General features: G+C 52.8%; 1 protein-coding gene across 1 annotated transcript in view; it reads right to left on the reverse strand.

Moving 5' to 3' along the window:
* Positions 1-2685: 2685 nt before the first annotated feature.
* Positions 2686-16637, reverse strand: part of PI4KA (phosphatidylinositol 4-kinase alpha) — a 99088-nt gene continuing 85136 nt past the window's right edge. The window contains exons 41-55 of the mRNA XM_054592734.1: positions 16360-16527; positions 15606-15659; positions 11698-11818; positions 10796-10925; positions 10282-10352; positions 8752-8824; positions 8599-8669; positions 7328-7437; positions 6817-6921; positions 6599-6724; positions 6170-6290; positions 5615-5774; positions 4814-4903; positions 4206-4289; positions 2686-3127 (exon numbers count right to left, since the gene is read on the reverse strand). Coding sequence (XP_054448709.1) covers positions 3076-3127; positions 4206-4289; positions 4814-4903; positions 5615-5774; positions 6170-6290; positions 6599-6724; positions 6817-6921; positions 7328-7437; positions 8599-8669; positions 8752-8824; positions 10282-10352; positions 10796-10925; positions 11698-11818; positions 15606-15659; positions 16360-16527 — 1536 coding nt within the window. The 3' untranslated portion in view covers positions 2686-3075. The remainder of the gene's footprint in view (positions 3128-4205; positions 4290-4813; positions 4904-5614; positions 5775-6169; positions 6291-6598; positions 6725-6816; positions 6922-7327; positions 7438-8598; positions 8670-8751; positions 8825-10281; positions 10353-10795; positions 10926-11697; positions 11819-15605; positions 15660-16359; positions 16528-16637) is intronic.

A 16637-nucleotide genomic window follows, 5' to 3' on the forward strand; every position in this document is an offset into this window, starting at 1 on the left:
AATGATTTCTACTGTTTGAATGTACTTCTGCTCTTTTATGATGTTGATCCTGCTTTTTCTATGCTCTCCCCTTCCCTTCCTTATCTTTTGTTTGATCTTTCTGGAAGTTACACCTTTATTATGGTATCCTTTCTACTTGAACTTGGCTCATCTGCACCATCCTCCCTAAACACTTCCTTAGAGCATTTTTAACTCTGACATTGCCTCACATCTTACATGTATTTTTTAACAGATTCTCACCAGCGAATATGTTTACTGATCCTAGAATGAAAGGGAGAGGGAGAGAAACATCAATTGGTTGCCTTCCATATGCGCCCCGACCAGGGATCAAACCCACCACCTTTCGGTGTACAGGAAGACACGCCGACAACAGAGCTACACAGCCAGGGCAGATCTTACATGTATTTTGTCTACTATTTTAGTTCCACTCTTTCTCAATATTTAGGTATCTTGCTATTGATTAATAATTCCACATGATCAGAGAACATACTCCGTGTAATTCTGAGACCTGTTTTTGGCCCAGCATATGGCCTGTGATGGAGAACAGATAGTGTGTTGTTGCTGCTGATGCAGTTTTATAAAATGCCCACCAGATTGAGGTGGGTGATGTAGTTGTTCAGGTCTCCTGTGTTCACTTACTTTGCAGGTTCTATCAGTTGCGGAGAAAGTGGTGTTAAAATTTCCATCTCTGAGAGTGGATTTCTCTCTTCCTTGAATTGTAAAATTTTGCTTCATAAACAGACACACACGATTATGGGTGGTAAATCTTTTTTCCTCTCTTCACTTTCATGTTAGGTCAGTCTTTATATTTAAAGTGCATTAGTTTCACATTTTCATCTGTGTTTCTAATCCCTGCCTTTTAATTGGTTACTCTATTGATATTTTACGTAATTAATGCAGTTGCATTGAAGTCTACCACTGCATGGTTTCTCTGTCCTGTTATTTCTTCTTCCCTTTATTTCCTGATTTCTTTTGGATTAATGTAAAAAATTTTTTAAAGATTTTATTTTTAGAGGAGAGGGAGAGAAACGTCTATCAGTTGCCTTTTGTACACCCACAACTGGGGACCTGGCTCACAATCCAGGCATGAGCCCTGACTGGGAATTAAACCGACGACCTTTTGATTTGCAGGTTGGTGCTCAAACCACTGAGCCATACTTGCCAGGGCAAATGTAAAAATATTTTTGATTGAATTTATTGGGGTGGCATTAGTTAATAAAATTATTTGGGTTTCAAGTGTCCAGTTTTATAGTACATCACCTGTACATGCATTGTGTATTTACCACCAAAGTCGAATCTTCATCACCATATATTTGACCCCCGTTACAACTACTCCCCCGGCCTTTCCCTCTGGCAACCAACATACTGTTGTATCTATGAGTTTTTGTTGTTTGTTCATTTATTTTCAGTTTTGACTTTTTGTCTTATTTAATGTAATATTTTTTTTAAAGTTTTTTTAATTTTCTATAATACTTAAAAAAGCTTCTTTTACCCATTGGCTTCATATTTATATTTTTATTTATATTTCTTATGGCTCAACTGTGCTTCCTGAAGCTGAGTTGTACTTTTCACCAACTCTGGAATCCCATTAGAAGTTAATTGGAACTTCTCATTCAACTTTCTTTTTGTTTTAAAGATTTTATTTATTTTTAGAGAGGGGGAGAGAGAGAGAAATATTGACCAGTTGTCTCTTGCACAATCCCAAGTGGAGACCTGGCGCACAACCCAGGCATGAGCCGACTGGGAATCAAAATGGCAACCTTTTGGTTCACAGGCCAACACTCCATCTACTGATGCACACCAGCCAGAACTTTTCTTTGAAAAAAATGTTTATATATTGATTTTAGAGAGAGACGTTGATTTGTTCTTCCACTTATTTATGCATTCATTGGTTGATTCTTGTATGTGCCTAACTGGGGATCAAACCCACAAGCTTGGTTTTAGCAGGACAACACTCTAACCAACCGAGCTACCTGTCCAGGGCAACTTTTCTTTACGCTTCATTTTTGTAATTTCATTGTCTTTCATTGATTAGTTTTCTCTTCACCTATATCTTATCTGCTGTTTAAATGATCTTTTGCACTTTTAATTTTAGCGACTTATTTCTAGGTGTTCTATGTCTTCTTTTTCTTTTAGTTTTGGGTCTTTACTTCCTATCTGATTAATAATTAGAGGGTCAAAGAGGGTGGGAGTAGATGGTTGCTGCTAGGGGCTAGTGGCACATTGGCTTTGGAGTCCCGGAGCAGAGCACTTGAACACCAGGGAAACAGGAAAAGACCAGAGCAGAAGCTGGACTCTGAGTAATGCCTGCACTGAGAGCTGTGGACAGGACAGCTAGGGGGCCTCCCCAGGGGCCCAGAGTGGAGACAGCTTTGGAGCAGCAGAGAGCAGTTAGGGAAAACGCAATGTTATTTTTGGTACATCTGTGCTGTGGTGAGTCATCTTTGTGAAGCTCATAACCAGAATGCCTGACCTCCCGCCACAGGGCGGCCATGCCTTGCTGGGAGGGCCCCTGAGCACAGGCTCTGCAGCTGGGAGGCCCTTACTCAGCCCCTTGTTTCCGGACTCTGAGGAAACACTGTCCTGCTCTCTTCCCAGCACACCCAGGATTCACCTTTCAGCTGAATATGCACTTGGGACCAAACAATAAACCTGATATTCAAGTTCAACACAGCACTTGTTGGTTTTTATTTTCTTCACGTTGGTTAAACCTTAGGTTGAGTATAATTTTTTATACACAAGAAAATACTTCATGTACCTATGAAATAAGACAGGTAGGGAATGTGTTCAGTGCAAACAGAGTGTTCCACCCGTGCAGAGACAGTGCCATCAGATGATTGTCATTTCAGTCTCATGCCACATGTGGGCCACACCAAAGGAAGGAGCAGGTGGCCAGGCTCTGCAGGGGGGCACTTTTGTCCTACAAAAATAACTCTACTGGATGAAATGGCAGGGCCACTGGCAGTTCACCCCCTTTGACCTCACACAGCGGCGGGGCACGGAAGGGCTCACGGGCTCCATGATTGCAAATGTCTTGGGTGGGGGCCCAGGACAGCTGGTGCTCAGTCGCCATCCTCAGTAGGGGATGTCGTTCTGATAGTACTGGATCATGTCGTAGGTCCGGCTCCTGGAAGGCCAAGGGTTAAGGCAGGCTGTAAGGAGCCCGTGCCAGCCTGGCATCCCTCACCGCTCTTGAGCCCCTCCATGGCTGCTTCACCCCAACAGCTGCACTTTGGAGCCCCCCCCCACTCCCTTTCCTGGAGGTACAAATGCAAAACTGCAGACCCTCTGGCCTCCTGCCAGCCCCTCCTGTGCCTGGGATGTTCGTTCCCCCACCAGCAGCCATGGCTGTGTGAGTCACATTGTTTCCTGCTCAGCCTCCTCTAAGGCCACCTCACGTTCACTGGGCTCAGAATGTGGACTCAAGTGGACGGCCCTTCCTCAGGTCCCTTGGTCCCGTAGTCGGTCGGTCTGTAGGAGGCTGCCCCTGTGCCAGGTGCCACTCTAGACCCTTGGCACATGGCACCCAGGTGAGTGAGACTGTACTTAGCCGACTACTTCATTTCACCAGCAGAAATAACCAGAAAAGACCTTCCTCATACTGCCTTCCAAGCCTCTCTTGCTGATGCAGAAATGTCACATACCCCACACCTACCCTGAGCTGCCTCCATTTCTCTGCTACTGTGCCAGCGGAACCACAGGGTGCTGCTCCTGTGCTGTCACAGCCCCGCCCGCGCCCACCTGGCCTTCCCGTTCTTGTTAGGACCCACCCGGCGCCCGTTTCCAGTCGTCTGAAGTTCCAGCAGTCCCTGCACCTCCCTGGGGCTCTGCCTTCAGAATCTGAACCCACTGCTGCTCACAGCTCTGCCCATCACAGCCACGGCTGATGGGCCCGTCCCCACCCTGCCCCTCCTGCCAGGCGACGCACCCATGCACACTCCCTTGAGGCCCTTTTCATCCTTGGCTCCCTTGGCCTCACAGACTCCGCCCCAGGCGGGCAGAGTTTCTGGCTGTTCAGGCCTCTGCCGGGTGTTCCCCTCAGCACGTCCCAGCGGTTACCCTGAGAGGGCCTCATTCCGGGCATTCGGGACAGTCTCCCAGAACATCGGTTTCCTTGTCACCTAGCCCAGGCATGGTCCCAAACAGGTGCCCAGAGAGCACCAAGGTGGGTGACGCAAGAGGGAGGCCAGGAGGGGATGACTTGCCTGTTGCTGAGGAAACAGCTCTGAATGACCTTCATGATGAAATTCGCAGCCTCTCGCTCAGTCATGTTGGGGCTGAACCTGTGCCTGGGGGAGAGGGGGCGTAGGGGCTGCTGTCGCCAGAGTCGCTCCCTCCTGGCTGCCCTCCCCCCAGGATGTGCCTTTGCCCACAGACTAAGCTTAGCATTGGTAGGTATTTGTTCAGCTGAGGGGCAATCCCTGGGAATGTTCCCTCCTGGGGACAGTGTTCTGAGAGCCTAACATGAGGACACTGTTCCTAGCTGGCCTAGAGAGCTCTGTTCCCTTCCCCAGCACCTCCCAGGCCAAGTGGCCCCAAGGCGGGGGGAGGGTGAGCATCAGGGGTAAATCTCTGGCCTCCCTGATGAAAAAAGGGGCTTCTGGGAACATCCTCAAGCTGGGGCTGGCCGAAGCCAGGACACCTTACAAACCCAGTCCGGTACCAGTGCCTCATCCTGGAACCTTGTCTGCTCTGGGGTTCCAGGGAGAATATTCAACCTCAGTAAGAACCACATTTACCCCACTCAATGGGCTCCCATCATAGGGGACAAGTGCCCACCCCCAAATGGGCCTAGTGTCTGCCCAGGACCTACTTCAAGAGCTTGATTGTCTGGCCACGGAAGCAGGGCAGGCCCGTGTCCAACATGAGGGTGACCAGAGAGACGACTGCGTCCATGTAGGGCCTGGGGGGAGGTAGGGAGGGAGGTGGACAGAGGCCGGTGAGCGGGGTGGCCCGGCTGCTGCCCAACAGCTGCCCATGGCCTGTGCTCACTCCTCGGCTCCCCCAACCTCTCTGTCGCCTTTCACATCTCACCAGGGCGGACCCTGTAGCGTCCAGGCTGGGGCTGCCCACACCCCGAAACAGACCGAGCAGTCGCGCTCCAGTCCCTCTGAGCCCTCCAGCCATGGTCACTGTGCCCAGCAGAAAGGTGCCCTGCCCCTCCTGTTCCTCTGGGGTGGTAGGTTCTGACAGATTCAAGGTTGGAGGCCAAGTGTCACCGTACACTGCTGTGTGGCCCTGGCCACATGACACGCTGAAACCAGGACAGTGAGTCTCCGGCATGCAGCCTGGGGGTGGCAGGTGCTCAGAGGGGGAGCTCCAGGCACTGCCTAGTGAAGCCAAGCCCAGGAGGCTGCAGGCCATGGCTGGACTGATGCCCCGGGCAGAAGACACTGGCACAGGCGGGTAGGGAGAAGGTGACAGGAAACCAAGGTCCCAGCAGACCTGGGCTACCAGAGGACCTCCAGTACCTCGCTTGCTCTCTCTGAACCTCAGTCCCTCCACCCAGAAAGGGACAGGAGAGGGCTCCATGGGATGTTTTCGTGCCTGGCCTTACTGGCAAGTGGCACCCAGGACTGGTGCCAGGCTGCCCACATGCCTCCCCAGGGCTCACCGCACAGCCAGGTAGCCTCGCACACACATCTCCATGAACCACTTGAAGGGCGTGGCCTCCATCTTGCCTCCCATGATCATCACCATCTCGTCTGTCAGCTTGATGTCAGGTTCCCAGCCCAGGTTGCCGCCTGGTGAGCTTTCAAACATGAAGCCAAAGTCTGCAAAATCCCAAAAGCCATTTGTAATGGGATCAGATGCAGAGCAGATATGGGGGTGTGTTCCAGCCAGGGCTCAGAGCCACCAGCTCCCCACACCCCAGACGTGGCCACAGGTCATGTTTTCTTAGGGATGGCAGGAGAGTGGCAGGCAGGAGAAGGAAGGAGAGGAAGCAGAGGCAGGGGCCGGGGACAGGCCAGGGCAGAGAGATGCCAGCGCCTAGGCTGGGGAGCTTGCCTCTGGTTTCCGACCCCACCCACAGCTTTCCAAGCCCCAGGGCCCTGGCAGTGCCCTCCCCCGGTGCCCTCCTGGGGGTCCCAGCACGCTTCTCCTCTTCAGGGTGCCCTGGGTTCCAGAGGTGAAGGGAGAGGAGGTGGGAGGTGCTGGGCTGGCTGACCGATATGGATAATGTGGCCCTTCTTGTCCAGCATGATGTTGCCATTGTGCCTGTCCTTGATTTGCAGCAGGAACAGCAGGAGGCTGTAGGCGGCCATGCTTCGGATGAAGTTGTAGCGCGCCTGTGTGAAAAGGCCTGGTACTGACGATGGCCCCAAGGGCTGCATCTCCCAGGGCCTGTGGGTGTTCCCCTGGCTCCATGCCCAAGACCTCCAAGCCGGGGCGCAGGCCCTTCCCCCCATGCCCATGAATTACTTTCTCCTGGGGAGTCCATATCGAGGGTTCCTTAAATCCTGAGGAAGGTTGCACAGTGCCCTGGTTTTACCCTCTAATGTAGGACTTGGAAGAGCAGGAACGGTGGGAGGCAAAGTGCTGGGGGGCAGGGCGGGAGCACAAACAAGCCCAGTCTGGGGGATGTCCTGTGGCTCACCTGCTGGAAGGCCAAGGTGGACTCGTCCCCATACTGGCGAGTGAAGTAGTCGTACATGCCGAAGTCCGTCTGGCGGCCCAGCTGGTCCCGGGAGGTGCAGTCGGGGATGCACTCGATCACCCCACACTAGGGAGAAAGGCCAAGTGCCAGGCCTGTCGGCTGACCGCTCTTGGCTGAGGCCTGACGGGCAGCTGCTTGGGTTCCTGCCGGGAACTTACCCCGGGGGCGGTGGCCACCACACGGTAGGGGAAGACAAAGAGGTCTAGGCCGACCAGCTGGAATATGTTTTTGAAGAGATCGATGATCTGCAGGGCCAGCATGTCCTGGGAACCAAGGAGACACAGTGCAGGGGGCCAGCCTCCTCCTGCTCCCATGAGCCCTGGGGGCCCCGCCCAGCGAGGGAGGGAGGAGGCTGCAGGGAGCAGGGGACTGGCGGCCCGGCCTCCCTGACCATCAGGCACTGGGCTGAGCCCTGCTGCCTGGTGGGGGTGCAAGTGAGAGGCACCCCAACCTCCAGGACAGCTCCCTCGGGGTGCTTGTGGGTACAGAGCAGGAGGGGGCTCTGGAGAGGCCCTGGGGTTGGAGAAAGCCCTGATTTACTCTGCAGCACCCGAATCGAGCAGAAGCAAAGACTCCTGTTTCTGCATGTGCGGTCTGGCTGTGAGGCGTGCCCAGGGCCTTGCAGAGAGGCAGGTCCGCCCTCCGAGTCCTGCTGGCTTGGCCCCATACCTGCCGGCAGTCGTCTCCCACTTTGAAGATGGCCGCCTGCCAGGAGATCTTCTGGCCATCGGCTTCCTGTGTGCCGCTCTGGTCCTCGGAATGTGAGCAGCACCGCAGACCTACGTGTGGCGGGAGGAGGTTGCCTGTTAGTCCAAGGGCAATGACAGGCCCTCGGAGGGTGCCAGGGCAAACCCTGCTCACAGCCTGGAAGGAGCTCTGGAAGCCTTGGGGATCACTACTCAGAGCCCTGGGAAAGTCAGTGAGGGCCCAGCAAATGTCTGGGGTCAGCCGGTGGAGGCATAAGGCCCAGGGGCTTTTCCTAGAAATGCTTAAACTTAAAAGGAGCTGAAGACACAAACTCGTTTCTCATCAGAAGTTCCTGGAGGTGGCGGCGGGCACTGCGAGCTCGGGGACGGGGAAGTGTGTCTATGCCCTGGGGTGCCCAGGAGGACTTGGCGTCCTGTGTCCAGGTGAGGCCATGGAAGGTCCATCTCTGCGCTGGCTGGGGCCACAGCCCCTGTACTGGGTTGACCATCACCCCCACCAAATTCATACCCACTCAAAACCGCAGAATGTGACATTCTTCTTAAAAATTTTTACTTATTGATTTTAGAGAGAGAGGAATGGAGAAAGAGAGAGACAGAAGCACTGATTTGTTGTCCCACTTACTGATGCATTCATTGGTTGATTTTTGTATGTGCCCTGACTGGGGATCAACCCGCAGCCTTGGTGAATGGTTTGGGAAGATGCTCTAATCAATTGAGCTATTTAGCCAGGGCAGAATGTGACTTATTTGGGAAAAAAATCTTTGCACATGTAAACAAGTTACTAAAGCCACAAGGGATTATGGGGGCCCTTTGTCAGAAGAGGGGGATTGGACATGGCACGCAGGGAGGCGGCCAGGTGAGGACACAGGCAGAGACTGGAGTGATGCAGCTATAGGTCAAGGCACTGAGAGAGAATTAATTTCCACTGTTGAAGCCACCTATTCTGTGCTCAACTGCAGGGCACCCTGAGCACCTGAGTACACCTCCCAAAAGGCCTGGGTACTCTGTCTCAAGAAGAGGTCTCTTGGACTGACTTAGGGCCCAACTGTTAGGGGGTCTCTATCACTGCACATGAGCTCTGTGCCGTCCCCAGATGAGGGGCCGTGCTAAGAGTGGAGAGATGGTCATCATCTCTCACAGGGAGCTGGTAACAAACTAAACGTGCCAAAAGAAAGTGGCATTAGCAAGAGGAGACACTTAGATAACCAACTACATCAGAAATTCTCCACTGACCTTCTTTTTCAAGTTCACTAACTCCACATCGTTTCACCTTAAATTTAGCCAGATACGGAGCTTTTGCAGCACTGCAAAACAGAAGGAAGGGCACAAGTGATACAGCGAACAGGAAGCCCACACGGAAGCAGCCGAGGGAGGGGTGGCCTTCACCTCTGCATGGGCGTCCCCGACTTGTAGTCGATGTCCAGCACGATGGCCTCAGGGTTGCTGGGCAGGTAGCAGCCTGTGCAGGGAGAGAGGACAAGTCACAAGGAGCCTAAGTGTGACAGCAGCAAGGACACAGCCCATCTTCAACGCAGCATTCTTGCAGACTCCACCCTGCAGATGGGTGCACAGGCGCCTCTAGGTCCTCATCTGTGACACCGGTAGCTTCTTAACTCCGTGGCCATGAAAGGTCTGTCCTCCCTGATTCTGTGATCTCCCCCTCGTTCCTTCCTGATGTCTAGCAAAGGAGCCACCACCTCCTGGGAGAAGCTTCTCCTGAGGATGCACTGAGCCCTCAGCTTAGACCCAGACTTGCAGGACCCACGCAGGAGCTTCCTGCCCTGCTCTGCTCACCTGAACACCCCCAGTTCTTGTCCTCAGCCCACTAACTGTGGCTCCCCACTCTCAGCACGCGTGTCAAGTAGGAGGACAAGTGACACCCCTTGGCCAAGGAACTGGCAGTTGCCCTTGGTGAGTGAGCTCTCTGAGTCCCTGAGAGGTAGGAGAGCTCCGGGAGGTGGCTTCATGGAGGGGCCCTGAAACAGGGAGGACTGGGTCTCCTGGGGAGCAGAGTGAGGCCCTGCTTTGGGGTGCAGATGGGCTGTCTTATCAGGGGAGAGGCAAACCAGGACCACACGGTCCCGCCCCGCTACTCACCCTACTTTACTGCCAGCCCCAGCCTCTCTCACAGAAGCAATCTGTACTGCTCTGCTCTAGCGCCCCGGCTGGCTCCCCTGTGCCCCAGGACAAGATCCAGGACAAGCCACAACAGAAGGGTCTGTGGGGGACAGGGAGCTCACAGATGCGGGAAATGGAGGCCCCTCACGGATGTCAGGCCTTCTCTGAGAGGCCGAGCTGTTGTCCGTGCTGAGCAGGGAGGGAGCTCGGGCGAACAGGCCAAGGAAAGGTCTAAACTGAGGTTCCACACTGGCAACCTTGCTGAAGCCAGCTTGGATGCCCAGGGTTTTGAGAAAACAAGTTTGTACCAATGGTTAAAAGTGGAGAGCAGAGAGCTGTGCAGTGAAACCTGGATTTACATCTTGAAAAAGTACAGATCTGATCACAACGGACTCACATTCTTGCACACCAGGGAGCAGCTTCCCACCCAGGGCACATGGGCTCCCTCATCTCAACAGGTCCTATGTACAACTGTGACGCCCAGGCCCACTGTCTGTGTGGCCTACAATGCTCCTGTCATACTGGAGTTCAGGAATCTGCTAGAATAACAGCTGCTAAGGACAGTGTAGGCAGCAAGGACGAGAAAGAGTACCCACTAAAATGCAGCTCCCAGCTCACCAGGGGCAGATTCCGGAGAGGGGCGCTCTCTGGGCTCCCAGTGCCCAAGCAGGAGCAGGGCCAGCCCCGCCGCCGGTCTCCATGCCTGCTCCACACTCCCAGGGGAGGGAACTGGCCCTGATCCCCACCTGCCTGCAGGAAGGGGCCCATCTCCTCAGCCTCCTGAGGCCACCTGCTCACCAGGTTGTACTTTCACTTCAGACAGAGCCGACAGACAGGCCTTCTTTCTCTCGTCTCCTTTAGGGTACGGCCTGGGAAACAAGATAGACATGCTGAGTGTCCGGTGGGAATGGGCCAGGAGGACTTATGGGGATCATCCCTGGGCGCCCTCCTGTCTGACCACCCTAGTTTGTCTCTCCCTAGCTCCAGTGCCTCCTAGAGGCCGTGCCGGGCTTGATTTCTTCAGGAGGACCGCCATTCCTGCCCTGCATTCCTCACTGAGAGGTGAGTCAGCTTAAGATGGGAGCTGCAAAGGAGCCTGGTTCTCCTAACTAGGCTCCTTTAGAACTTGGAGAGAGCAGAGTGGCCTCAAACTGTGGCACAACGTCTGGAATGAAACGAAGATATGTTTTCCGAAGTCGGCATGGCCGTGCATTTTGCTACACTCACAGGGGAGCAGAGATGCCCACCCCTGACTGCTCCATAGAAGTCCCCAGGACGTCCCATGAGCAAGACTGGCGGCAGTGGTGCTTACTTGATGATGGCGGACACGTTGGTGATCTTGTTAAAGAAATCAAATTCCCGCTGGTAGAAGTCCTTGGCTGGGCCCGACAAAGAGCCTGTGATCTCCTCCACTAACTGCTCCAGGAGGTCACCGATGTCAGCTGACAGAGAAACCAAGAGGGTGAGTCTGCAGCTGAGCTGCAAAAAGGCCCCAGAGAAACCCTACACGTTTGCCAGACGCACAGTCTAGATATTCCCCTGCACCTCGGCCAGCCGCCCTCAGAGGGCGGTCTGCAGACGGCTGGGGGCCCTGGGACCCTCTCGGCAAACCACACAGTCAAAATCACACCTAGAGGACACTCGCCCACCTCAGTGAGTTGATGCTCGTAGGGCTGTGCACAGGCAGTGGGACAAGGGTGCGAGTGGTCCCTGGAGCCTCAGTCCCTGCTCTCATGGGCCTGCTCTGACCGACTAGCGTTAGTTCATACTGACAGCTAAAGCCCACACACGCCGAAGTTCTTTGAGGGCCCCGGCAGTCTTTGAGGGTATGAGGAGAGTTAAGAAGTCTCTGTTTGAGAACTGCTGCTCTGGGTGGCGGCCATGTCTCACATGGGATCACTGGGTCAAGCACACGGGCCACTGCTTGGGGGGAAGGAGCTCAGCCCGAGCAGGGGGGTCTCACAAGTGCCTGGGGAGCTGCAGGACGGGCCAGCAGGGAATGTGGAGAGTGGGCTAGCAAAGGCTTCATGATGGGTGGGGTCCCTCTTCCACTGTGTATTAAAGGTGAGGAGTTCCTGCCAAATGATGGGAAGCAGAGGGAACGACGGGCTGGGGCAATGTGTGTCATGGAGGGCTCTGGAGGCTGAGCAGGGCTCTGGGCAGCACGGAGGGTGTTAAAGATGGGGGCCTGAGGGAAGATGACGAAATACTCACGGTCTTTCTGGTGCCCCTCTTCATCCAGGTAGATGTTCGTTTTCATGTTCCAGATAAACTGGTGAGCAAGAAGCTGGGACTTGGACGCTGCCCACAGAATATACTCCCGCACGTAGCCCATCTGCAGGAAAGCAAGGTCACTGTCAGCCCAGGCTTGAGGCCCCTCTCCCACCAGAGAGGCTTTCCAACCCAGAGCAGGAGCTGACTCTCAGCGTCTGCAGATCATGCAAGAGGTGGGCTGAGTGGTTTCCAGCAGTGAACAAGCTCTCCAGGGCCTGCAGTGAGTCCAGCCCAAGGGGCAGGTCAAGTTCTGGCTGGCTGGTCAGCAGGGTGGATGGGGCCCCCTGCTGGTGGGATCTGCACTGTAAGGACGAGTTAGCTTTTGTTTCCTCTGTTCCTTCCCGTGGAATCTAAGAACTGTGACTCCCTCCAATTTCTGCTGTTGTGAAGTATGAGGAATGAGTAGGCTGGCACTAAAACTCCTCCGTATGCTGGCTGTTTATAACGATGGTCCACAGTAATGCACGGGTTCCCTGAGAGCTCTATCGAATGCACAGATGCTATGTGAGTTGACACACTGTGGCCACCGTCCTAACGGACCACGCTTCCTCCTTCTTAGTCATTTTCCACCACTCATAATACCAGTTTTAATTACTGTGTCCAAGGTTAATAAGGCAGTTGGCCTTTCTGGAACACTCCTGGAGAAGCAGCCTCTCCCTCCATGTGGACAGATGTCCTCAACTTGGGTGGGTGAGTACACCAAATAGGTCAACTTCCAAGTAACTCGTCACTATGAGTTTCCCAATTCTAACCCAGCAAATGGATCTAAAGACAAACTATGACTATTCAACTTGCAGTGTGTTTAAGTTCACAGAGTTTCTGGGTTGGTGACCGCATGGAGCTGCCTGAGAGCAGTGCGCTTGGAGAGCAGAAGAGCGGTGCGTGCTTCCCACACACCCCCGCTACGCATCTTCTCCATCTGGCTGTTCCTAAGTCATATCCTTTTCTCATAAGCTGGTACTATAATCAGTTTTGCTAGGATGATGAAAAGGGTCTCAGTCAAGTAACATGCCAAAGACAATAAGAAAACGGGAACTGAGGCAGCTCAGTATTAAGGAGGAATTGTCATCAGTCGCTCTGGACCACAGAGACTTTGGGAAAGAGTACAGCATTTTATTCCTGTGTTTCTTAATCCACATACTATATGCTTTGCTAGCCAATTATGTTGAAAAAAATATATAAATTTGCTGTATAATTATGCATAAGGAACACAGTTCTAAAGCCAAAATTTACTAAGCATAGTCACTTTCATCCTGTTTGCTCCCTCTCTGGTCATTACTAGTTTTGGTTTATTCTTCTTTTTAAAAAATAATAAATATATAAATGTGTGTGTGTGTGTGTGTGTGTGTGTGTGTGTGTGTGTGTATCTCCCCCCAAGCTCAGAACTAAAAAAGAATTCCTAAAAATGAAGAGAAATCCTTGAAATCAATGGAGCTAGCTGAGTCCTGGGTTGGCATAACCACCCAGAGAAAAATCATTTCATGTGACTTTAAAATAGACTAATCTGATCGTGTGTCCCTAATAGAAAATATACCAAGGACAAAAAGGCAATAAAATCTGACCCAGTTTTCAACAATCATATCATGAGTAATAATATTGGTCTTGTTGTTTTGAAACTATTAAATATACATAGTAGGATAAAGCAAAAAGGTAGCATGTTAATATTGCTAGGAACCAATAGTTTTAGAGTTGGAAAACTCAAACATAAAATCAAATAAAGTAAAAAACTTAGTGACCCTACATTTGAATTGGAGGTTCCAGTATAATCTCACGATGTATCGTTAATTTTTCTTAAAAAAGAGCTCTATCTACTGGAAAGGCCTAGAAACACTGACAACCCAATGGCCATGAGCGCTCTTAGCATTCAGACTACGGTGTCGCAATACCATTTCTTGTAAAGTGAACCAGTCTCCTCGGAAAAGTGGTAATTCCAGGTCTGTGGCAGGGAAAGGACAAGAACCTCGAGTGTCTTGTCGTTCTGGAAAGTAAGGGGGCTTTCACAGGCTGAATAAAGAACAGAGACTAGCAGGCAGTCAGGAGTTCCCAGGTGCCAGAAAGATGTGCCTCAGAAACAGCTGCAGTAGACTGGCGCACACCAAAACCACCTCGAATCCACGCATTTATGATATTTGAGAGAAAAAAGAAAAACTCATCGGTCATCTTTGGATAATGTTAATTAACTCATTGTTTTGAAAACTAGAAAAAAAAGGAAAAAAAGACTGGCAGTTTTATATAAAGTACTAGCTAAATAAACCACGACCCGCCGGCCTCTCCACACGCTGGCCGCTGCGCGCTCACCACAGCTCACCCTGGCCTGCCCGTGTTGAGAGCAAAGACTGAACACACGGTCTACCCGGAGGCGCAGTGTTCTCTCTGGTGGCCACCACTCTGCTCTCACATGGAAACCCCTGGTATCCCCCCCTGCCCCTGCTCCTCTGGATTAGGCCCTTCTGCTATGCACATATGGAAGCAAACACACTGCAGGGCAGAGAGGGGAAAGGGAGTCGCTACACGGAGGAAAAGGTGCGCCCTGACAGTACACAGTGCTGGGACCAGCGTAAGGGCCCCCGCTTGGTGAACGTGGTCCTACACAGAATCAGAACCGCCGGCTCAGAGTCGGAAGTCTTTTGACAGCTATCCAGCTAGGGCAAGACTCAGCCTATCAAGAGAGGCTGGCTGTGATCCTAGAAGCCTTTTGGTCTTTGGAATGAAGTGAAGCATACATGGGGAAGAAGTCAGCCCTGGGACACGCAGCCACTGCATGCACAGCTGCTATGGAGACAGGAGCAGTGGGAAGTAGCCCACAGGTGGCCTGGTGCTGCAGGGCTCAGCCAGGATGCAGTGGGGAAATGAGGCTGGCACAGGGCACGGGAGAGCAGGATGGGCACCGCCGGGGAAGATGCAGGTGCTGTGGCGTACTTAGACACGGGTGCTGCCCTGAGGCCTGGGCCATGTGGGCTCCGGGCTGTGGTCACCCCCGTTGTTGTTTTCTCTGCCAGGCCCTGTGATAGCCATCTTAGGTACACATGTGCTGTTAAGGACCGAACTATATACCCCCAATTCATATGCTGAAGTGTCACCCCCAGCACTTCAGAATGGGTCTGTGTTTGAAAATGGGCCTTTAACGAGGTGATTAAGTGAAAATAATGTCATTAGGATAGGCCCTAATCCAATCTGACTGGTGTCCTTAATCAGAAGAGACACACAGAGGGACAACTATGTGAGGACATAGGGAGAAGACAGCCCTCTATAAGCTCAGGAGAGAGGCCTCAGAAGAAATGACCCCGGCTGACACCTCGATCTTGGACTTCCAGCTCCCAGCACTGTGCAAAAATACACTTCTGTTGGTTAAGACCCCAGTCTGCGGTGCTTTGTTATGGCAGCCCGTGCAAGGTAACACACATAACCTCATCTAATTTTCCTCATCACTTCCCCCTGCAGAGACTCAGGGAGTTAGGAAACCTGCGATCCCTCCCATCCAGTGAGTGAGGAACCCAGGCCAGGCTGCCCAAGCTGAGCAAATGGCTGAGAACACTTCCAGAATTTGCTCACTCTGCAGAGTGAGACTGAGCCTCAATGTGAGTGGGGGCCTCTTGGCCATGGACACTGGTGACAATCATGGTGGGGATGTGTGTGAGAGGAGCTCGCGGACAGTGGTCACAGGTTGGTGGCCCTGCTCCTGAGGCACTGCACAGCCTGCAATCCCCGGGACAGGCTGGGGACCACCCGCTCACCAGGCTGGGCATGAGGGCAGGATAGCATGTCCTTGTTGCCAAGGGCTCCCTCCCCAACCCCCAGCACAGCTCTCAGAGAGAAGGAAAGGGCAGCAAGCACAGGTACAGCCTTACCTTGTCATACCTGAGGGCCTGCACGATCTGGGGAATGTAGAACAGGATGGCATCCTGCAAATGAGGAGGAGAAACAACCATGACCCCAGGGAAGGAGGACAACTCCTTGCCTCTAGAAATACTAATGACAACTCAACATGGACGGATGCCCCACGCTCCTCCCCACCCCAACCTGGGACTGGCCCTGCTGTCACTCAGCCTACAGGATGCTGAGACTCCGGGAAAGGCCAGAGGACAGCCAGAAAATTGGCCAAAGGCTCAAAACACATGATCAGTGAGAGAAAGCAAAAGGAACAAGGCTCTCGTGCCTACAAGAAAAGAGGGCAGGGCCCACCTGTGTTTGCTGCTGGGAGCCTGCTTGGGAACAAGAGCCAAGGTGACAGCAGACTGGTGTGCTGGAGCCACAGTAAGTCGGACTCCGGAACATTCTGTTGAATGCCTCTCACTATGCCTGTCACGTGGGGTCACTGGGTGACAAGCCTGCATGGCCACAACTGGACTCAAACTCAAGTAAACTTCCTTTTTTAACTCAAACACTTAGAGTAACAAAGAAACATAATAACACATCTGAATTAGAACTAAATCTTTCTTCTATGACTATTTGAAAAGAAATGAGGAATGAAGACACGTGCTCAGATGGGCCAATGTTTAATCAGGCCTATGATGGGCTGTGAGATAAAGCCCGTCTTCCATCTCTCCACCTAAACACTGGCGGGCAGCCCACTGAGGCCAGCGCTAGCAGGACCAGGCTTACCGGTGGGAAGGACCGCAGGACTTTCACCCCATACTGTGCCGTGAGAGGATGCGGTGGGTACATGCTGGAGAAGTAGGAGAGACCCGTGGGTGGGTCCGCGGGCGCCCAGCACAGCACGTGGCTGAGCTCAGGTGCATCGGCATCAATGGTGTGCCAGGTGACCAGGAACTGGGAAGGGAACAGGGAGATCGTCTGCCGCAGGCAGTCCCTGGGGCCTCTCTGGAAACACAGCCCCATCCCTCAGCGCAAGGATGGCCTCAAAAAGTGGTGATTACAAT

The sequence above is a fragment of the Pteronotus mesoamericanus genome, unplaced genomic scaffold (genome assembly GCF_021234165.1).
Source record: "Pteronotus mesoamericanus isolate MK-2021 breed Mesoamerican mustached bat unplaced genomic scaffold, CSHL_Meso_final scaffold_371, whole genome shotgun sequence".
Taxonomy (NCBI): domain Eukaryota; kingdom Metazoa; phylum Chordata; class Mammalia; order Chiroptera; family Mormoopidae; genus Pteronotus; species Pteronotus mesoamericanus.